Source organism: Ammospiza caudacuta, chromosome 3 (assembly GCF_027887145.1).
Source record: "Ammospiza caudacuta isolate bAmmCau1 chromosome 3, bAmmCau1.pri, whole genome shotgun sequence".
Lineage (NCBI taxonomy): Eukaryota > Metazoa > Chordata > Aves > Passeriformes > Passerellidae > Ammospiza > Ammospiza caudacuta.
Genome location: NC_080595.1, coordinates 59911153 through 59934014, shown reverse-complemented (window position 1 = coordinate 59934014; position 22862 = coordinate 59911153). Strand labels below are relative to the sequence as shown.

At 40.1% G+C, this 22862-nt stretch overlaps 1 protein-coding gene across 1 annotated transcript in view; it reads left to right on the top strand.

The window, feature by feature from the left end:
- The window catches only part of PLEKHG1 (pleckstrin homology and RhoGEF domain containing G1), a 125851-nt gene that overhangs the window by 57147 nt on the left and 45842 nt on the right, over nucleotides 1–22862 (top strand). The window contains exon 4 of the mRNA XM_058801049.1: nucleotides 22216–22754. Coding sequence (XP_058657032.1) covers nucleotides 22216–22754 — 539 coding nt within the window. The remainder of the gene's footprint in view (nucleotides 1–22215; nucleotides 22755–22862) is intronic.

The following is a 22862-nucleotide window of genomic DNA, read 5'->3' as shown; positions in this document are numbered from 1 at the left end:
TGGCGGCCAAAGCCAAGCCTGTAAAAATGGGAAACTTGGAATCAAATTGAGTATTACCTGACACAGTAGTACTTTTTGATACATGCAGCTGAAAATCAAGCCCTGCTTTCTCCAAATTCTTCATGTGTATTTGAAAGGTGCATGCAATTTGTCAAATAACTTCATTTTTGAACAAGTGTGATATAAAACCTCCAGTTTTTAGATGCTGATTACAGTAATGAAAGGAACAAATCTGTTCCTGGTCATACAGAAAAGAGCTGAAAAGACAAACACTGTATTTACTCATGAATTTTAGTTCATGGAAGATGTAGCTCATTTGCTTAGTGCTGCCTGAGGGAGGGAGCTGGAAGACGATGAAATTAGTTTTCTGCTTGTTTGTTCAGAGGTTTCAAGTGTTATCATTGGGTTGAGTTTGTTTTTCTTTTCTGATCAAAGTTAGGTGCAGAACTGCAAAGTTAAAAATTGCTATGCTGATGATGGGAAACAAGCTGCCTCCTTTGCTCCTTCCTCTTTGCTGTCCCAGCTCCTTTTTCCCCCATCCAGCCCTAAAACCTTCAATAATTACTTTGATGATTGAAATTATGGAAATGTTCCCAGTGGTCCAGACCTGCCAGTACTAATTAAATCTCAGGATTTGTCAGTCTTTTCAATTTAAAATTAAGCTTTGTAAAGCTTATCTGAACATGATTTTCTTATCTCTAGGGGCCCTGACTCACTTCATACTTTAATATGATTTCTAGGGAGTAAACATGCATTATCTTTAATTCTCACAGCTGTGAAAAAGAATTAATGAAAAACCTTCATTACTTAGTCTCTTTCCATTTGCATCTTCCTTGTTGCAAAATTTGGTCAGAACACATGAAAGAAGGGACAGGTAGTTTCCCTGAAGCTCAAATGAGCAGGCTGTTGGCCCCCACCCATGAAGTATATTACTTAGGTTTGTGGGGTGTATTTTAATAAATGCTGGGAAGCATGTAGTTGCTGTTGTGATAACTGCTGAAGTTAGGGTCTGGAAAATACAGTGAGCATGTGCCATGTGTGCATTTCTTGCAAATTTATTGCTTGGCATGCACATAGGTGTTTGACAAACACTGATGGAGCATGCAATTGTAGTTGTTATTCAGCTTAACACTTACTTAATGTATGTCTTGCCCTCCAACCCAGCTAGAATTTATCTTTTAATGCTAGGATAACTTCAAGTAATATTTTGACTCTTTATGAAGAATTTTACTGAGGCACGTATTGTACTAATAATAATACAAGCAGTAGTGAATACAGGCAGTGATAGTGAGCAGTAATGGATGTTTTAGAACATGTGGTAACTGCACATCTGGCGTGCCCTGCCTTTGAACAGCTAATTGGTACTTCTGGGACCTAAACTCTTGTACTCTTTAAGGACTAGAGTCAAAACTGTTCAAACGTCAGTGCAGGCTCCTTATTATGCAGTGCTCTACCCTTTGCTTATCAACTGACATTATTTATGTGTGAAACTGACCTCCTGCCATTAGTGAGTGTGGCTTTGCTAGCAAGTGGTACCATATAGCATAAGTGTTTTTGTTCAAAATAATCTTAGAGAAAAATTGAGTATTCATGCACACCATGGAAAAGAAGTTAAGTTGATACATTATAGTCTGTTTCTAGTAAAGAGGTGTCCACTGTGGCTTTGGGGCTGCTTGGTAACTTCAGTAATTTAAGCATGTGTCTAGAAAGGAGAATAAAGAAAGAGATGTTGTATACGTAAAGATGTGCACTTCAGAAGTTTGGGAACGTTCTGCTTTTGTCCTTAAGTTATTATAATTAATTTAATATACAACTAATTTATTTTCTTTTGGCAGAAAATAGAATTTTTCTTCCTATTTTTCTTGCCAGATTATGTGGGTCTAGGTTGGTGATGTGGTGGGGATGTTACTGTTTTAAAAATCTTTTCTGTCAGTCTTTTCTGCAGTCTGTACAAGGAGCTTGAGTCCTAAACACAGTGTGAATTTATCAAGCAGCATTTCCCACACAGCTTATGGAAAACAATCCTGGAGGACTCCCAAACTTAAGTAACTGAAAGATACTGCTTGCTGTGCCTGCAGCTCTCTGGAATTGGAATGTAAAACTGGCAGTGGAATAAATGCACTCCCCAAAGAGGCTGAAGATGCTGCAGAGCAGCAGACGGGGAGAAAGAACTTTCCCGAAAGAATGAAATTTTTTTGTTTGTTTTTGGTTTTTTGTTTTGTTTTGTTTAGCCTTACTCCTCTTTGAGGCCTGCAGTGATGGCAGATGTCCAGCTCAGTATCAAAACTGCAGTTTTAAAATTGGAATGAAAAGATGGCTCTTAGCCAGTTGTTAATCCTGTGCTGAAGGTCTCCAGGAGAGTGACCAGGGCTGCACAAGTGCCCGAGGAGTCACGGCGGGGTGGGGCAAAGCCTCACTCTGCAAGTGTGTTTCTGGACAATAACATTTCTACAATATCTGAGAAGCACAGTACCTAATTATCTGCTGTTTCTTGGCCAAATTGGGCTGTATGGTGTATATAGTTATGCTTCCAGAGAAAATGAATCTGCATTTGCTGTAGGAAGAGTTTTATGGGGTAAGCCTTTCCTATTTTTTTCACCTTTTCCATCTTTCTCTCTTTTGTCTGCTTCCTCTAAGAGTTTTCATCAATATTTAGAGTTCTTATAAGATCTTAAAACCAGAATATTTTCTAAATTTCTGATAATGCTGTTCTGTAAAACTGTTTGGCATTTTTTTAATCTTTTCTTTTCATGTACCAGCCATATAATGTAGTACAGTAAGCATTGAGTGTTGATTCATTTAAAATAGAAGATTTATTGTGCTGTTTCAAATAATTTCTAAAGTGTGCTAATGTCTAAGAATGAAACAGCAAGAAAAATGACAAATAGTGACACCTTGTATTTTCATGACAAAATTTTGAGAGGAGGATCTTTGAATCACTGAGTTAAACATCTCTAGGATGACCAGTCACTGTGGCCATTGAAGTTGGTCCATCTCTGTGTGCTTGTGTTCTGTCATCTCAGTCAAGCACCTGAATGTCTTTAATTCACTACCTAAGTGACAAATGTCAAATCAGCTGTGGGGCTGATTTGATCATCATGGTAATTGTATTTTGTATGGGTTTACATGGCTGTATAAGAATGAAAAGCTTTGTTAGAACCCAGAATGCATTATTCTGGATGTTTCATTTGTCATTTCTCTTTGAGATGGGGGAAAAGAAGCAGAAGATAGAGGGAGACACTGCAGACTTGGAGTGTTTTAGAGATGTTTCATGACGTGTTTATACATAAACCATAGCAGTGCAAAGTCTTTTTATTTTGGGTGTCAGCATAATATCCTATTCCTGTCACTGCTATTGTTTTATGTCTAGAGGTTGATTTGTGGAAGTGTGATATGCAGACACATGCGAAAACACAAGTAGTTGTTGTCATTAGTTAAAGGTTAAGAAGATCATGGCCTCACATATCATTCTAGTTTCCTTTAGTGACTGAAAGATTTGCTGTCTCTAAAAGTTGATAGCTACAGGAGAAAGCTTTTCAGAAGCATTTTTCCTTTAGTTTGCTGACTTTTTAAGTTCAACAATTTACCTTTCTATGGTTCAGAATACGTAAATTGTAGGTCTTGGCCTCCGTGTAAGTGATCTACAAAGGATGGCTTGAAGTGAAGCCTTACTTGTGGGAGAATGTGGGAAAAAAGGAGAAGGGAATATTTAACACTCTCCAAAGGCACTAACTCTAAAAGAGATAGAAAGTCCTAAATGTGCATCTGAAACCATGGAGGCTTACTGCAAGTTGGTTTTGTTTGAATCAGCTGACATGAAGCGATGTCTGTCCAGAAACTAATGTGCCATGTGTGCATTTCTTCACACACAAACATGCACACAGACACACAGACACACACATTAGATTTCTTAATTCCAGTTTAATCAATGACTCTGCATGCCTGAACCCGAAGTCTGTATTTAAATGCGGATAGAAGGAGGATATGGTCTGTCAGTCTGCCTGTCTGTCTGTCATCAGGTTCTTATGCTTTTAATAACCCACAACACCTCCCCAGAGGTCCTTTGATAGGCAAGGGCATGGGCATGTTTTCTAGTTGAACCTGCAAAACCATCTGCCCAGTCTTTGGGCCATCTCAGCCTGGTTTTTGTGCAGCTCCAGAGTGCAGGTACCTTTGTTCTCCCCAAGGTCTCCAAACACAGAGGAAGCTTTGGTGCAGTGACAGAGGGGATAATTCCTCCTGCCCCTGTAGCCCTGGGCTCTGTGCTGTGGCAGGAACAGTCCTGCAGCTGCCCAGCTTGAGCAGAAGCCTGGTGCAGGTGGGAAGGGAGCTGAGTGTCCACAGCACCATTACTGCTGGAGTGAGCTCTTAGTGGGCTTGAGGGTGTGTGACCCAGAGTGAGAGGAGAGAGGCAAGCCCACCACTGGGCTTAACAGGGATTTAAAGTGACTCCCTTAGAGTGCTTTGAGACTGAACTTGTCTGAAAATTAAGATCATAAATGCATTTTTCTGTCAATTATATCCTTATGTTAGCATTTAATCCTCTTGCAAGGATTTTATTTAGCCTATAAACCAGATAACTGTTTTATTACAGTCTGTCAAAAGGAGCAAGAAAATATTTAAAGAGTATTTATTAAGAAAATATTTTTGAAGATACATTTTCCTTGTGCCTTTAGAGTACAGAGAGAAAGACAGCAGATGGAAAATGCATTATATTATTGTTTCCTTCAGGAATTAATGTCTTGAGTGACAAGAGCAAAAATTTGGGGAGGTGTGTTGTTCCTGTGTATGGTGTGGATTTTTTTGCAACGCATATAAATATACTTTAATCATGTTTGCTAGCAATGTCAGATACTTTGTGCATTTCCACAGCTGTGTCTGGGTTTTGGGAATAGTCTAGAGAATACATGTCCAGTTACTGTAATCTTGGATAGCTTTTTGTAGTTAATTTATTTTTGTAACCTGGGGCTTTCCACTGCACTGAGCATTTACTGACCTTTAATTTCATTTACTGGAGGGTGGAGAGGAAAGAGGAGAAAAGAAAGGCTTTAGGAAATCCCTTTCCCCACCCTGCAGAAGAAGGTAACTTTCTGTTTAAGTCTTCTTTGGGTTTAAAGGCTCTAAGCAGAGAAAAAAATACAGATCATTTTGCATCCTTCATAAAAGCCAAATGTTGAAAGCAAAGTGTCAAATATTCAGAAGCATTGCAAATTTGATAAAACCTCTGGAATAGATGATAAAATGATTTTAGTTCCTGCTGAACAACCTTTATGCTGATACATGATTATTACTAATATGCTGTAGTTAATATTTCAATAATGGTCTCTTAAACAGGGTACTTTTACTTTTTATAATGGATTTTGCTTTGGATTAATAATGCACACACCAGATCAATAATCTCTTAAGATGCTTTTCTTCCTACTTAAAGATCATCTAGTGTTCTCAAACTGAAAATATTTCCCCATGCAGTTGCTTACTTTTTTTTGCTAGATTAATTTAATCTGCTCCTTTATTTCCATTTTAAATCAATAGCAGACATTTAGTATAAATTAATACTTTTTTTCTTGTGGTCCAAAAGGTTGGGTTTGTCAGCTACTTTCCTACAGCTGGGGAAAATCTATTTGTTCATTTCTTAACCTTTTGACATGTCTGTTTTTACAAGCCTGGCTGTTTGTGATGGGGAATTTAAGTATAGAGTAACAACAACAGAAGGAAACATCTCTTGTTATGATCAGAGTGTAAACTGAGCCCAATGCAGCAAAGGGTTTGTAAACCTACTGGTTTACACAAGATTTTTGCACACTAGGGAAAAAAAAGAAGAGACCTTCTTCTTCATACAATTCCATGTTGAATTTTCATATGGCATAACAAAAAGTTCATTTTTAAAAGTTTTATTCACATTTCTTGGACATATGACTGTAAATTGATTTGCAAAAAGTTTAGACTGCTGATTCTCCACTCTAAAAGGAGGCTCAGCCAAGTCACAGCTGTATTTTCCTTCTATTCATGTGGCAAGTGAGACAGGTCTGAAGAGTCAAGACCACAGAGCCCTGTGTGAAGTTGCTAAAATGCCTTTGCTGTTGTAACAAGCAGGGAAATGCAGGAGTTTGGAAGGGAATCAGTTGACAGGGTGTGCACACTAAGTGTTTTCTCATGGCTGACCCCAGCCTCAGGAGTGTCCCAGGTTGATGGTGCATGTAGGTGCTGAAGAAAGAAGTAGCTCTATCTGTCTTCCGTCTCAGAGTGTTACATCTATCAAACGTTCAGGCTTCAGCAACTCAGTGCCAGTCCTGCTTTTATCACACTTGGCAAGCATAACCATTATATCAAAAGTATTTAACCTTGCCTGTGTTTTTGCAGTAAGAGTGGAGAGTTGTAATTGTGACAACAGATCCAGCTTTGTCCTTCTTTCTCAAAACAAGGTGTATCATGTGGCAACAGATGATAATGATGCACGTATTTATGCCATATATATATGTTTATATAATATAAAGTTGGAAGGTTTTTCCCTCTCCTTATGTCATAAAAACCATATCTGAAGGTGTTGCAGTGCCAAAGGACACCGGAGTGATTACATGTGCTATAAGCATGTGTGAGATGGCTTCTGCATTGATCTGAGGAACAGTTAAGGGTCTACCTACAGCAGCAAAAGTATCAGAATGGTGCAGTCCTGTTCTGGACCCTACAGAGGCACTGGCTGAGGCTTCTGTTGCCAGTGGGACTAGGAATCTGTGGTAGAGAGCCAGCTCTGCCCCAGCACAGGGCTGATGGCAGACACTGCAGCATCACCTCTGGGTTATGCAGACAAAACCAGCTTTTGCTAAGTGTGTAAAACATTATTCTCATGGGTTACTGATAATTAAGTACTAATGAAAAGTATGATTCCCCCCCACCCCCCATATTGGTAGGGTGGCTATTTTAGCTTCTTATTTAAATACAGTAAGTCTTTCCTTAAAATTCACACAGAGAAAGTCCATGTCTAAGCACTTTGAAAATTTGAAAAACCTGAAACCCTGACATGCTGCATGTGCATCCCTTCTGTACTGCTTTGGCAAGTCCAAAGGTTTCTTTTTTTCTTTCTTTTTTTTTCTCCTTCCTTAAAATGAATCTATTTCAGATGAGAATGTGGAGTTACATAGTGAATTACCTTTATTTGTGCAAAGTATAAGCTGTCACTGCCCACACCCATTCATCTCTGTAACAAAGGGGATAAATGAAAGGGGCAAGTGGGAGTGCTAAGGAGGGATTCCTAGCTACATCACTATGTGCAGAGTAATATTACAGGCTCAAAGCAGAACCACTGGTATCAGTGATATGCTCCTAAACCCACTGTGTTAGTCTGAAAAGAGGAAAGCAAACATAAGAGGAAGGAGTGTCAATACAGGGGCTGGGGGAGGGGTGTATGGGTAGGCTCCAGTATAACACACTCAGTGCATACTGCATAATTGTTTTCCTGTTTGCTAGTGGTGATTATTGGGTCTTTTATCTTAAATATGCTTCTTGCCACCTTTGGATGTGAGAGATAGTGCTGACATAGTGAGGCTTGGAGTTTGAGCTATCCTTTTCATAGTAAATAGAAATTGATAATGAAAAAACCTCATGATCCTTCCACTTACAAATCTGGCAAATCCCTATGATACTAGTTTGCTCCCATCCCTGTATGTCAGTGTCATTGTGACTACTAAGAAAATCCATAAAGTGGAAGATGGCAACTCACAATCTTACAAATTGGCAATGGTGACTGGCTAACACTGTTGAGTGGTTAGGCATTCTCTTCTTGCTTTCCTGGGCTTTCATCCTCTCACATTTCTCCCTGTGCAGTATTCTTCCATTGTAGAGTTATTGGCAGATGCAAAAGTATGATCAATAAATTATCAGCTGTATCAGGATTTTTTGTTGAATGTTCTTCTTTTTTTTCCCTGGGTATGAACGAGTTCTAAATAAATCATAAATGCAACCTATATCAATATATGTTAAATGTAGTGACCAAACTGGGTTAGATTTTGTACAATCCTGTGGCAGATACCTCTAGAAACAGTTTGTGTCAATGTTGTTAATTGAATCTTAAAGATGACTTCTTGTTGTTGCACCTTAAAGGGCAAAGGTGATTATGGATATTGAAGTCTCTTTTTAATAATTTCAGTGAATCTGTACTGTGCTTATTGGGAGATGCTTTTTACCAGTCTCTCTCTGGTAATTTTGCCATTGAAGATCTCTTACCCATTGTGATCCACTGGCAGCTTCCCTTCTTCAATGTGCACGTTCATGTCACAGTTTAGCTGTGGCACTCTTCAGTTTTTGATGTTGCATTTTTCTGAGTCAAGATCAGCTGTAACAATTGCCATGCAAAAGGCAGCAACATGAGCACAGTCAGTTTGGCTATTCTCACTATGAAGTGTTCAGGCCTTCAGTGCAAGATGCCTTTGTCATTATTTTCAAAGAACTTTGCTGTAATTTCATCAGGAGGAGAATGTTTCTCCCAGACTGTTTTTCTAACCTTCAAAATATTTTGCAATGAATTTGTAATTGGCAGGATCTGTGCATAGTTTAAAGGTTTGAAGTGTTTCAAGTCCATTAGTTTTACATTATAAAGAACATTTATTAATTGAAAAATCATTGAAGAGGAAATTTTAGTATCTTTTGCTGCTCTGTTAAGTTATACTGATCAATTGTAAAAGAGACTTGTACTCTTATGCTACTTGGTCTGATGGCAAGAGAATATAGCCATCCTTATGGCCTGTGGTATTAAGAGATGCGTGGTTTTGGATACAGAAATAAGTATAGCTGATTTCATCCATGGCTGTATTTAGAAATTAGTGCAAAAGAATTGAGTAAACCCACCATCCTTCTCTTTTGCTGAATAAAGTTACTTGAACTGAACCAGCTTGCAAATAATTTCATCATCTTACTAAATTGTTATGGCTGGTCATCTGTTTGCATTCACTTACTGACTTAATTACAAAAACTTCACTAATCTTTTGTCAAGATCTTTGTTAAGGGAATGCTTCAATAGTGACAGAATTTCTATATAAATGTAAAAGTGAATGCTTCTTAATGAAATTCTGCCTATATGAGTCATAGTTTATAAGTAATGCCAGAGATGGAAGAGTAGGGAACTGCCCAGCTAAACTTCTTTTAACCTGTGCCTCTTTTGTAATCAAATAATGGTAGTCAGGGTTTCCAAAGAGATGAGGGTTTGAAAAGTGAGCATGCCAGCTAATAGCTGTGGTAGCAGGCTGAGGGCTGTGGAACAATGCCCGCGGAGTGGCCTCTCGGTGCGTCTCTGGTGTGTCTGTGCCGCGGAGATCAATAGTGAATGCGCGGCATTGTTCAGCTGGGAAGAGTCTTGGGGCACTGGGGATGTCAGGGCAGACCGAGGGAAACCGATTTTCAGCTTGCAGCCTCCTTGTCAGAGGGCTGGGAGAAGCCTGGGGTGGTTGGCCATTCCTCAGGGCTGCTCTGCTCTGCCAGCTTCGTGCTCGTCTGTGTGGGTGCCCTGCAGGGATCTGCTGCTCCACAGTGTGCCCGTGGGGCAGCATGGAACAGAGGGGAAGGATTTTCCCCCCCTCACGATGAGTTTCATGTTTGAATGTCAAGTGAAAGCTTCCCTGAGGGAAGTTGGAAGATGACATTTGAAATTAAGGAAAAGCGTGGACATAACAGAAGTTATTTCATTGAGGATTTACACCTTAATGGTCTGAATTTGGTCACAGGTTTTGGAAGAAGAGAAATGTTTAACTGTGTGGGGGTTTGGGTTTTTCTTAAAAAAAAAGATACTCTAGATAAGTCATGAGAATGGCTCTTAAGAGAATTACCTGGTAAGTTCCCATGTGTGTAGGCCATGGAGTTGAGAAAGCTTTGATGTTCTCTCTATAAACAGGAATAACAAAAAGAATTGGGGTTTAGAATGGCTTGTTAGGAAAATCTTGCAGTTCCACCAGAGAGTTAATACATCCTCCCCTTCTCAGCCCCACCCTCACCTGTCTTAGACCACAAAATTGGCCTTTGTGGCCAAGCTTCTCCAAGTCCAGTCTGTGCGTTTTGGATTTGAAAATTTGATTTGGATTCTGGCTCTAATATTTTAAAAAGGAAGGCTTTGCTACTTCTTTCTCATAGAAAAGCAAGTAGAAAACCCAAACAAGGAAAGTGGTGGGACCGAATGTCCCTATGTAGAAGAACTATAAAATGCAAAGGAAAAATCTGAGAAAAGTAACTGCTTTAGCTGTACTGACTGGATTTAAATAGGAGTCTAAGTTTTTGTTTTTCCTGTCTCTGATCTAAACACTGAGAAGATTCATCTGAGTTGTTTACTAAATACCAACGGGTTTAGATGTTGTTTACTGTAGTTAACAAGAACTCTGAAAACTGGCCTATATAGAAGTGCTTGAAGGCTGCAAAAGAGAAGTAAAATGGTACTGGCTGTAAAATCCAGAGAAGCAGAAGGATAGTAGCAGACTGTTGTCATCTGATGACTTTTCATGAATGTTTTAAATTTCAGCTACCTTGCTGTGAACCACAAAGTGGTACGTTTTTAAGAGGTTTCATGTCCCTCTCTTGTTTGCATTTGTCAGGGTTTTTTTTTCCTCCAGATTGACAAAAAATTGCATAATAAATCCAATGGTCAGAAGAAATCTGAAGATCCCTTTATTTTACTAACGTTCTTTGTATGGTGTTACATATGTCTATAAAATTTAATGGCTATACCCCTGGATAGAAATGTTACAGAGTTTTGATGCTTTGAAGTCAATAGGATTATTTTTCTGTAGCTGTTGGTAAAGAAGGCACAGATTCTGCAATATATATAGCATTAATAAAATGACTGTCTGGTTCAAATTAAGCTTTTTATTGCTGTGATAAGAAGACACAGAGAAAGGCTTATGACTCAGGAAGTCAGTTGCTGTGAATTATGAACCAAATGTTCTCTGTAACCAAGTCAGGGCCTCTAATCTGTTTGCTTCTTGCCCTGTGGCTTCTGAAGTGTGATTGTTGTCACTGTTAATCTTGAATTCTGATATGTCAGTAAGTGTTGCAGGCATTAACACCATCTGCATATGGGTGCAGAGGCTGCACTGCTCTGTACACTGACATTGCAGAGATTTCAATCTCAATTCATGCTTTGCTTCTTGAATACAAAAACTCTAAGGAAGGTACTGCTTGTTGGGATAGGAGTTTTGCACTCAATGGTTTGTCTTCATGAAATAACAGCAAAGAAGTAGTAGGAAGCATTGTAGATGCTGCATAAGGGCCTTAAAGCAACTCTGAAAGCAGTGTGAAAACTTCTTCATCACAAACCTGGATCTGTTGGAGTGGCTTTCATAGACATGCATGAAAAGCTGACAAGGCAGGGAAGGGAATGACAGGGAAGGGAAGTTTCATTTTCATGTAGCACTGTGTTTTCTCTGTATTGCAACAGGCAAGGACATTGAGACGAAAGGTGTAAAATATGATTCCCATAATTTAAAAATGCAGATGTTCTCCCCATGCTCCAAGGGGTTATTAGGAAGGACCAAATCAAGGTAAATGGCAGTCCTGATGTGATAGGGTCATCAGTAGAAAATAAAAAATTAAGAACTGGGGTGGCTACATTTTTAAGGATCTGTTTGTGGCAGCAACAAGACACCTTTGATTTTTCTGCTGTGACCAGTTATTTTGCTGCCATTTGGCAGTCTTAGTCTACTTGACCTTATTTATGTAAAATTCCACGCTTAGCTGTAGAAGCAATACAGTGAGAATACACTGTGTATGTTAAACTCCTTTGAACCTGAGCATCTGCTTGGTTTCTTTTTGTTTCCTTTCGTTTAATGGTTTGTGAGATGTCAAAATACTGATGATAGTATTTTTTAAAAATCTGCTGCAGTAGTTTATTAAATCCAGAGTCCTTTAACTGTCATTCCATATCTTCCTATTGAACTGGGATTTTGAGAGAGCTGTTAGTTTACTGTTGTAACACCATCTTAAAAATAAGACTTAATGTTCCCTTTTAGGAGGGTGAGCACAAGAAAACAACTGACTTGAAATGCCATAGCCAGTCTGTGGTGCAGCCAGACCACCAATATGTCTTAGTTCCAACCTGCGTAGAATTTAAGGATTCTTCTCTCCAAGACGTAAACATGAACAGTGCTTTCTACAACTTACACTTTTATTCCAGAGAGAAAACGCAGAAGAAACTTTTCATTTCATTGTAAATGTGAACATCTGTTCAGCAGGAGGAGCCTGCTGTTACTATTTCAGTTCTGTTTCAAAATTCTGGTTGCTTCCTGAGGTGCAGAGGAGGTTCCACTAAGTGGCTTTAGTTGGAAACCAAATGGGAGAGATCATTTAGCTGTATTTAAAGAAAACCATCAATTATTTAAAGCTTCTGAAACTCACTTCTATTTGGCATCTAAAATTGTCTGCTGTATGAGAGAAGTGGCTTTTATAAAATGTGTTTTGCTTCATGCAGGATTTTCACTGGAAAGATTTGTGGGTCAACAGAATTTGGAGGCAGAAGGAAACAAATAACTGTTAAAATGAGTTTAAAAGAACTAATCTATTTGTGCTAGATACTGCAGTTACAAGTTATATTGAAATTGAAAGAGGTGAGTTGTAAAAAGATGTCATACAAGTTATTGTATGTTGGTCATATGAGTTTTTCATGGGAACTAGCAAGAATGATTCATAGATGCTACGTTTCCTTCTTCCAAAACTGCATCACTTTCTCAAGTGTATTTTACCTGCTTTAAAGTGAGAGACAGTTAACAATTTTTAGTCTTAAAAACCTTCCAATGTTCTTGGTAAAGCAGCAAATGTTGTGTGGTGTATTGGCTGACCCAAGACCCTCTGTGTGTTTATGCTGCAGTGGGCTTTGAAAAGTTGTGAACTTCAGTAGCAGCTTTGGGCTGCTTAGATGAAGTTGAAAGCGTGTGTGTTACATGTTGGTCTGACAGGACATTTGCCCAGATTAGTCCAGGAAGAAGTAAAAACCAAATGTGGAGTTCAAGCACTGTTACAGTGATACAGTGTGGCATGGAAAGTCACCAGTGACGTGCCAGCAGCAAGGCCTGATCCTGTGTGGTGCTGGGTGGATGGAAGCCTATGTGTGTATTTTCAGTCTGGCACAACGGTTTGAGTGTAAAACTGAGTTTGAGTTGTACTAAAACATTCAAGCAGGATGCTGTTGAACACTTTTCATACATTTCTTCACTAAATGCCAGTAGGAGCAAAGAAAAGGTGTAAAAGCTTTGATTGCTTGTCATCTGGGGTGTTATTCCTCCATATGCAAATTCCATATTCTACAAATCTTCACTGAATTTTCATTTGTTCTGATGTAGAAAATAATTGAACTGTGCCTTTTAAAAATTCTTTTTAAAGAGGAGAGAAGCCAGCCTTCAAAATTGACAAGGAGATGCAAAGCAATTCTTCTAAAAGGCCTATAAATGGAGGATTGGATCCATATGCTCTGTTTGTGTTGCAGTACATCAGCAGCATGTGATGGCTTGTTCCTTTTGTTAGGTGTCTCTGCAGCACTGTGTACAGATTAAATAGCTACTGCATTGCAGAGAGTTATTAATACATTACATTGCATTTCCAGGGAAGATGTCAGTGTGTCCTTTAGCCTGAATGTACCTCGTGGTTGAGTTAGGGGTGATTTTTAAAAATTTTGCTGAGGATAACTTATTTTTCAGTAAATTCTTAGCCAGCTGGGAACTATAGAATAACATCGTTCTTAACATCTATAAACTTCACTTATTGTTGGAGTTTCAAAAAATCAAAGCCTTGTTCCAAAATAAAAACAGGTCACCCTTCTCAAATCTTAACCCTTATACACTAAAAATGTGATTTTATGCCACTGAACGTACAATAGAGGGAAGTGGGAGCAGAGAAAGGTACGCAACTCCTAAAATATAATGCAGATAAACAAAATGCATGAAATACCAGAAAATGAGAAGTGGGGCCAGCCCATTATTTTTCTGACCTATCTGTGTACTGTTTCATTTGTGATGCACATCAGTAAAACAGGAGGCTTTTTGCTTTCCACTCTTCTGCCCTGACAGCTCTCAGAGCTGTGCATGTTTAAAATGATGGAGGTTGAGAGGTTGTTCCTGGGGAAATTCTTATGTGTGGGGGAAAATTCTGCTGACTTATACATGGGGATGGAAGGGACAGCTAAGGTCAACTGCAGGTGTGCTGAGATGAAAGACCAAGACAGAGCAAAGTAAGGATCTCAGCTCTGTGTCCCTCTTCCTCCACCCGCAGGAGTGCTCATGAGAGCTCCCTGTGCCAGTTCAGGCTGAACCAGCTAAAGCTCACACTGCAAAGCTGCAGCCCCTGTTTTTACCCAGCCCAATGAAACAGATGTAGGGCACTTTCTGTCATTGAGACTTCAGAGTTCAGGAGTTTTGTCACCACTAGATGATGAAGCTGCTGATACTACTTGTATTTCTTAAGACTTCTCAGAATTGATCAAGTAGTGCGCTATGTTTGGTTAATGCTCTACAGGTCTGTCCAGGAATTAGTTCAAACCTCTGACTTGGAGGTGATAGAAGCTTTGTAGGCAAGGTGGGCACAAGGTGTGAGGAAGGAGAAGTCCAGAGCAGTAAATCATTAGCTCCTGACAGAAATATGTGTGCATGTGGAACATAGCAAACCTATGGTATATTTGCCATATTCAAGTGATTTGAGTAGCTGTGTGCTGCACTGTAGATGTACTGAAAATTTTGGCACCAGTGTTGTCCATTCTGTGCCTTTGAGTGTGTCCAGAACTTACAAATATGTGGTAGCTCACTCTAAAGTCTTTTGCACAGATCTTGCAAACAAATCTTTTAATGTAAATATGTAAGTATTAAAAAAAATCCTCAGAAGCTGCAGGAAAACCCCGAGAATACAGGAGGGAGCATATCTCAGTGATCTGTGATGTCAGCATGGCAGGCTGTAAACACCTGATCTCTTAGCCTGGGTAAAAGGGACTTTCACCCCAAGAGCCCTGATGTTCAGATCAAAGTGTTTCACAGCTTTGCCAATGGTCTCAAGGCTTCCTTTTCTACCTCCAGTTTCCTGCTGTAAGGCATTGTTCAAGGACTGTGCTCTTTAGGAATACTCTGAATGAAGCTGAGGCTGTGCCATGTGCAAGGACATCAGCAGTGGATTTCAAGTATAATTTTAAAGATAGAATGCCTCTTTGTGGGCTACATTTCAGCATGCAGCTGTGAGAGCACACCTGGAAAGTGATGCCAGCAGCTGGGAACTCTTCTGACTTCTTTTGCCTCCCAGCTCCAAGATGGAAATGCCACCACACCCTCTGCAGGCAAAGGAGATGTCAGCTTTCTCATGGGTAAGCAGGTTAGCACCAGCTGATATCCTTTTTTCTTATTTTCTGTTTTTCATATTTTCTTTTCTCCTGCTTCTCCTCTCAGTGTGTCCTTTCTTTTTTCTTTTTTTCCTTTTCTTTTCTCCTTTTCCTTTTATTTGTCTTCATTGTGATTTAGCACAGAACACTTGATGGTATGGTTTTCACATTTTCTTCTAAAATTCATTTCTCTTGCCCTGAAAAAAAACCAAAACCACTGAAGCTTAGCAAGCACTCTGCAAAAGCCTGTTCCTGTTTATTTTAGGACAGAATAAGATCCAGAATGCTTCTATTTCCCAGGATCGTCCTATTATATTGCAAGTTCATGGAAGTTTCTAGCGTAAACACAGACATTTCCCAGTACCAGCAAGTGATTTATTTGCTTTACATGCTTATCAATATTGTCTACAAATCAAGCAAAGAAATGCTGTGGAAGTGGGGACTCTACTTGATGTTTTCTCAGTGTTATGCCTGGAAAAATGGAAGTTAGTGGGTGTTACTCAGTGAAGTGTGCATTTTAAAGTTACCCACGGCGATGCCCATTGTCCTGTCCCTGAAATGCATGATGTCATATGTCATTTAAAGCTTGTAGTGATGCCGAAGGCTGCCGGTGCGCTGGGAAAAAAGCGACGAGAAAGTTGCGAATCAGGTTTCTGTGAAGCCTTTGTGTTTAGGGTTTTGATAGATAAAAGCTGACTCATGCAATATTTCTGGCGGAGGAGCTGTACAGACTAGTAAGAGCTTCTCGTTTTACCTGAGTGCCCAATGAGCTAATTCGGGAGCAGCTGAAGGCAGAGCCCGCGCCTCTCTCCCCTCTGCCGCACAGGTAGGTCCTGGGCTCTTCCCTCCTTCGGGGAGAGCTGGAAAAGAGAGAGGACTTGTTCAGCCCGGGTGTGAGGAGCCAGAGACATTCCTCAGCGGTGAGATACTGTCGCAGAGGATTTTCCCTGCAATAATGTTCTCGGGCATTAGCGTGCTGCGTTGTGACAGAGGCTATTCTGCTTTACGTACTGCGGGCAGTGGCCGTGGGGGGACGGCGGGTGGACTGATAGAAGCACATTAGTTGGTGACTCTTTTCCCTTGTTGTGAGATTTCTAATAAATGGGATTTCTGTTCCTCAAAGTTCAGTTAAAATACTTGGCAGAGGATCGTTTGTGACAGTCCAGGCTAGAAATCTAATCCTGCAAATATTGTAGCTCTCTAGTGTGCTGTTTTTCACAGAGGGTGTTAGTTTTAGAACTGATATGTATTCATATACAAAATCTAGTGATTAAAAATCTGCTGACCTTCACTTGGACAGGATTCAGAGCAGAAGATATAGGGAGTGTGTTTAAGATCATTTGGGATTCATAGTGGATGGATTTTAATCTTTCTCAGGAAGCTGGAGAGCGTTTTTGTTTCACAGTTCCAGTGTTGCATTTTGGATTTGATACTGAATGTAGAAATTGTTCTCAACTAGTTTGCTTTATTGTATCCACAGTATGAATGCTTTATTTGAAATATGAAGATATCTCAGGGAAAAAAAAACCAGGAAAGATATTACTTGTAGTCTCATTGCTTTTTGGTAGCTAAACTCCAGAGGACTGTAATTTCTGGTAATGTTGACTTTGTAGATAACACCTGAGGTGCTCTTTTTCTTGCCAGGAGAAAGGCAACAACAATGCTAATCATGAATATAAATTAACTTTGGAGTTTTTACTTATGCAGTATGTCATAAAATTTCATGTGCAGTAAACAACTTGGAGGAATAAACACCTATATTTAGATAGAACTTTGATATCTTTAAGTCAGTTTTATATTTAAAGACAAAGCACTTTATCTCTCATTGTATACTAATGTTCTAGCGTAGCCAAAGCTGCACAGATAATGGAAACCCATGTATCATTACCATGAATATAATTACAGGAAGGAGGTTTTTGTTAAAGAAAAGCAAGTGATAGAAGAAGGTTATGCATTTTTGGTGAGAACTTGTTTGTGACTGCACAATGAAAATCTGAGACATGCCAAGATGGTTGTTTTGCATGTGCCTTCAGCCCTGTAACTAATATTAGAGTTGCCTGTTGGGATGAAACAGTAGTATTCCTTGCCCTTGCTTGTCTGTGGAGCAGGGACGTGTCATTGTTCTTGCTGGGGAGCACTCTGGGGTCATGCCATGCCAGTGTGAGTGTGACACAGGAGCAGGGAGCTTTGCAGGGGCTGGGAAGGGGGAGAGAGTAACTGAATTAATGCAAAGGCACAAACAAGAAATGACCTTGTTTGGGGAGCACGTTTCCTTGTGAGTAGGGACAAGTAGTAATTATCCTCCTTTCAGTGCTGAACTAACAAGTAATTACTGTTATTCCTTAATTAAAGTATGCAAATTGGAGATTTCTTTTTTTTTTTCTCCCCAGACTGAGTTAAATACCGTTATTCACAACTGACAAAAGTTCTCAATATTATTTTGGTTCATCCTTGAAAAGGTTCAGTAACCAAAAGAAAGCCTAACAAAAAAAGCAGTGAACCAGGCCAGACATGGGTCAGGGTATAGAGGACTTGCTCAGATTGTGTGCCTCCAAAGGCTCTGGGGGTACCTGCGATTTCACACAGTGTTTGCAGACTGAGTTTTTATGAATGCACCTACCCTGGTGCTGCTGCTGAAACTGGGAATTTGGGGTGGACTGGGCTTGTAAATCAGTCCCACAGGGTATGGGACAAAGTACTTGCTTTTTATGGTAAGTTTCTATGAAAGACAGAAATTTGCAAGAGGTTACAGTGTTTGCAAAGGCACTGGGTCAGTTATGATTCATAGAGAGCAAACCTGGGGAAGGCTGTTTACTCTCTCTTTACTCTCATTAATTCATTGGTGAATTTCTCACCAGGCATTTGCTGCAGACCTTAGGTAGCTGGTGCAAGGGTGAAGTTACTTAGTGGTACAACTGCAGAGTAAAACTACTCTTCAGAGTTCTGAAAAGCCAAACTGCAGTGGTTAGTGGTAAAACTGCAGACTAAAACTACTCTTCAGAGTTCTGAGAAGCCAAATACAGATGCTGACAAGAGAAAAGAGGATGGGCATGTGGCTGTGGCAATGAACTCCATTCAACTGCTCTCTGTCCTGATGCCCTTGTTACTGCAGCAATCATCTAAAAACTCTTCCTAATTTTAACAGCAGGGGTAATTGTAGAGGTTATTTTCCTACCTAAGTGTTTTAAGATGATCAAGTCCAACTATTAGCCCAGTGGTTATGCCAATTCCACCACTAATCCAGGTCACCAAGTGTCACATCTACACATCCTTTAATTAAGTACCTCAAGGGATGGTGACTCCATTTCCCTGTGTACCCACAGTGCAGTTGTGGTGGGTACCAGTCATTGGTTTTTCTGGGTCTGGATTGAAGGCACTTGAGACAGTAATTCTTGTTCAGCCCATTTGGTAAAGAAATATTTCCTAGTATCCAATCTAAACCTCCTCTGGTGCAACTTGAGGCTGTTTTCTCTTATTTCTCTTTCTCTCTATTGTTCTAATATTTGTTATATGGGAGAAAAGGCCAAACCCCATCTGGCTACAACCTCCTTTTAGGTAGGTAGTTATAGAGAGCAATAAGGTCTCCCCTGAACCTCCTTTTGTCTGAACTGAATACCCTCACCTCTTTCAGATGCTCCTCGTAAGATTTGTGCTCCAGACCCTTCCCAGCTCTGTTGCCCTTGTCTGGACACACTCCAGCACCTCAGTCTTTCTTTCAGTGAGGGGCCCAAAACTGAACACAGCATTTGAGGTGTGGCCTCACCAGCGCTCAGATGGGTTTCTGAAGACAAACTTGTGAAGCCTTGGAAGATTGACAGATCCAGTGTTACTGGGAAGGGCTATAGGTTTTTCACAGCTCCCTATATCTGAGGCAGGAACTGGGAGCTGGGCAGAACCAGGGTGTGCCCCCAAGTCCTGATTTCCATGAGCAGGGTGTTTGGTGTAGCACTTGGCAGCTGAGGGAAGGGAGCTGCTTCCTGGTTCCGTGCCACGCTGAAATCCCCACTCTGCTGTGCCCTGCCTTTCTTCCAGGTGTGCCAGCTGCCCAGGTGCCTACCTGCTGCTCTGCAGGAACACTGGGCTCCTGCACCATCACAGTGCACCCTGAGAAACATATTTGACTGGTTGGAGACAGAGTGCGCAAAATTATAACAGAACTCTCCACAGAGAAGCCAAATGACAATTTATATCTACCTGGGAAAGGAGTAAAAATGAAGTAAAAAGGAACTTTTCAGATTACTAGTCAGGATGAGGCTCTGAGGACACAACAGACCAAGTAGAAAATAGCTAGTTTGGTGTAATTTATGTAGAAACATACAGGAATAGCTATTTGTATAAAAAATAGAGGAACTTGAATCAACCATGTTGCATGCAATTAATTAGCTGTGCCTTGCAGTTGCCTGAGGTTTGCCAAGGTCGCTGGGAATGCAGGTGTTGAAGAGCAAGCCCATTTTAACTATTACAACTAATCCTCAGCTTTTTTAGAAAGCAATGACACTGTCATTAAACACAGGAATAAGTGGATTTACTTTGGTTTTCTAAAACATGTTATGTTCTCCTAATGCTTCTGGCCACAAGTGTGCCCTATGTAAAACTACCTTACCATTTTTTCTGACTCCACTGTCACTGATATGAGCTGTATTTTGCTTCTATTTTCTATATTACTGAAAATTTTTGTGAAGCTACTTTTTATAATATTACAAAAATTCTTCTTTTTGTGAAGAATTTTTGTAATACTACTATTAATGCCTTTGCATTATTACCTGAGAGGCAGACCATATGTCAATGAAACAGGAAGAAAAGAATGTGGGGTAATGGAATTTCATAATATTTTTGCCTTTACTTCCCTTCTAAATGTAGCTAATCAGGTGTTTCTTTGTCATGTAATTTTAGTAAAATACCTTGGAGTAACTTAGCAGAAGTGCTGCTCCTGTTATCTTGTTTATCCTGCACATTTTTCAAGGAGGCATTTTTCATTCAGCAGTGTTGTGCTTTCTAACTTGAATGTGAAAAATGATCCAAAGCTGATAACAAAAATACATCCTTTCTTATCAAAAATGTATACTTTCTTATCACCAATAATAGCAAGGCACACATCATTTTCTGTACCCACATAGAAACAAGAGAATTTCAATTTTCTCTTTTAACTTTTCTGCATTTTTGTGTTTTAATTTTTCCCTATTTTATTGCTTTAGATCTTATTTTTGAATTGGTACTTGATGTGATTTTTTCAAAAAGGGTATGAAAATATGCTTCTATGCTTCAAAACTAGAACCTGGCACAAAGAAAGGATATAGATTTTCAGACTACAAGATAAAACCAGAGGTACAGACCTTCTGAATTAGGTTTTTAATCTCATGGCCAATTTCTAACCCTTGTAATGAGCAAATTACTCTCAGTTTTAATTCTTTGCATCACCTTGAGGGCAATACTTCTTCTTAATAGAAAGCTAATCCCATCATGACTGAAATGGTGCTAGTAATACTCACGTACAAATGAAATCTTATGCATTCAAGATAGGCCAAATAAATGAAAACATTCTTCCCTGGTATTTTATTTCTGCTCGCTTTGGATTTATTTTGAAAAATGGGAGAGTTGCTTTCAGCTTTGGATGAAATCCTCCCCCTGCTCTGACAGCTGCAGGAGCTGTGTGTCAGGGAGGTTTCTGCTTGTAATTGCACAGCAAGTCTGACTCAGTTCAAGAAGGGCCACCTTAAAGGTTGGGCGGGTTTGATTTGCAGCTTTATGGTTTCTTTACTGAAACTGCTGTCAAGAGCTGTAATTACTGGTATGAATTTTTGAAAAGTTGTCACTGGACTAAAATAAGGACTAAGCTACCGTACTGTGGGTAGCTTCAGTATTGCATTTCTTCCTAAATTGTTGCAAGTTTCCCTTTTTTCACAGGGCAGGCATTATGAAATTCCATGAGTTTGTGGCAAGATTTTTTTTGGGAGGACACTTCTTACTGAAACAGAGCTTTGAAGTATTGAACTTATCTGCAGCTACTTTTGCTGATTCTTATGCTGTATTACACACAACTTGGCCAGTGACAAATCTGCATTGCATTGTGGACAGTGTCCTGCAGGGCAGTTTGGCAAGGAAAATAAAGCAGAATTGAAATGCCAACAGAAAGACAGACGTCTTATTTTGTTGTTGCACTGATCTGAAAAACAGCTTTGGGTCAGTTCAGCAGGGGGTAATATTCTGGCTTGAGCAGAACAGTTTTAGAATTACTTATTTTTCCCAGTAGAAAACTGAATTATTTGGCAGCACTCTTTCCGGTTGGGACTCTTTCTTCACACACTACATTATTTTCTTTGGGAAATCATTCTGCTTTTAGTATTTTTGTGCAAGCCACAGAGCTGGTAATTGATAACTGCTTTTAGGTTTTTTTAAGACTGTTGGCTTTAGGGAATCCAAAATGAAAGATGCTTTCTGGAATCACTGTGTGTTTCTTGAGGTTTCCAAACCTCCCAAGCCAGGGTCAGGGCTCAGCTGGGAGATAGCAGGGACTGCTCCCAGTAAACTTATGTGGGTCTTTTATAACCTTGGAGAAAATGTTTTAGGTTCTGTTTTTGTCCTGTGCTGAGCCTGAGCAGTGGATGTGCCAGCGACAAGCCCAGCACACTGGCAGAAGAAGGATGTGCCAGAGGCAGAAGTGTGAGCAGGAGGAATGTGGTGTTGTAGCCCTCATTGGGGGATCCCCACAATCTAAAAAGCATTAGAGTTACAGTGTGCCCCAAACCATGTTGTTCTGGTTGTCTTTTGGTTTAAATTGAGTTTTGGCTGCTTTCTATGCAAAAAGATTTAAAAGTATCTGCCGTCAACTTTCACGTTACATGGAGCAGTAACAATAAACTCACTTCTTGTTTGTTTCTGTGTTTGTTTAGATGACTTCCACTTACCTCTTGATGTTGTACCAGCTGTGACAGAGGCCCTTGACTCCAAGAAGAAGGAGGAAGACTTGCACAAGGAGAGCAGAACTTTCCACTACTGTGAGAAAAACACCATGGACCTGTCAGACAGTGACCGTCCTGTCAGCTTTAGTTCCACTTCCTCCTCCACATCCTCCAGGGACAGCCACTGCTCCTTTGGAAGCAGAATGACCTTGGTTTCAAACAGCCACCTGGGTCTGTTTAACCAGGATAAGGAAACAGGTGCCATCAAGCTAGAGCTGGTCCCAGCCAGGCGATTTTCCAGCAGCAAGACATGCAGAAACTCTGCTGTGGAGCAAGAGGATCCTGAGGGAAGCCCTGAGAAAAGGCCAAGCATGCCAAGGAAAGCAGAACCAAAAGGAGCAAGCAAAAACTGTGCAATGTCCCTGGTCACAGAGCCCACCACTCCAAAGCTCCTCTACGTAGACAGAGTCGTCCAAGAGATTCTGGAGACAGAGAGGATGTATGTGCAGGATCTAAAAAGCATTGTCAAGGTAGGGGGCTTGGTTAATACAGTGTTGACTGTTCCTTAATGCCATTTTTTACATTGCTTGATTTCACAATGGGACAGATGGACCTGACAAAGGAACTGGCATTTGCTG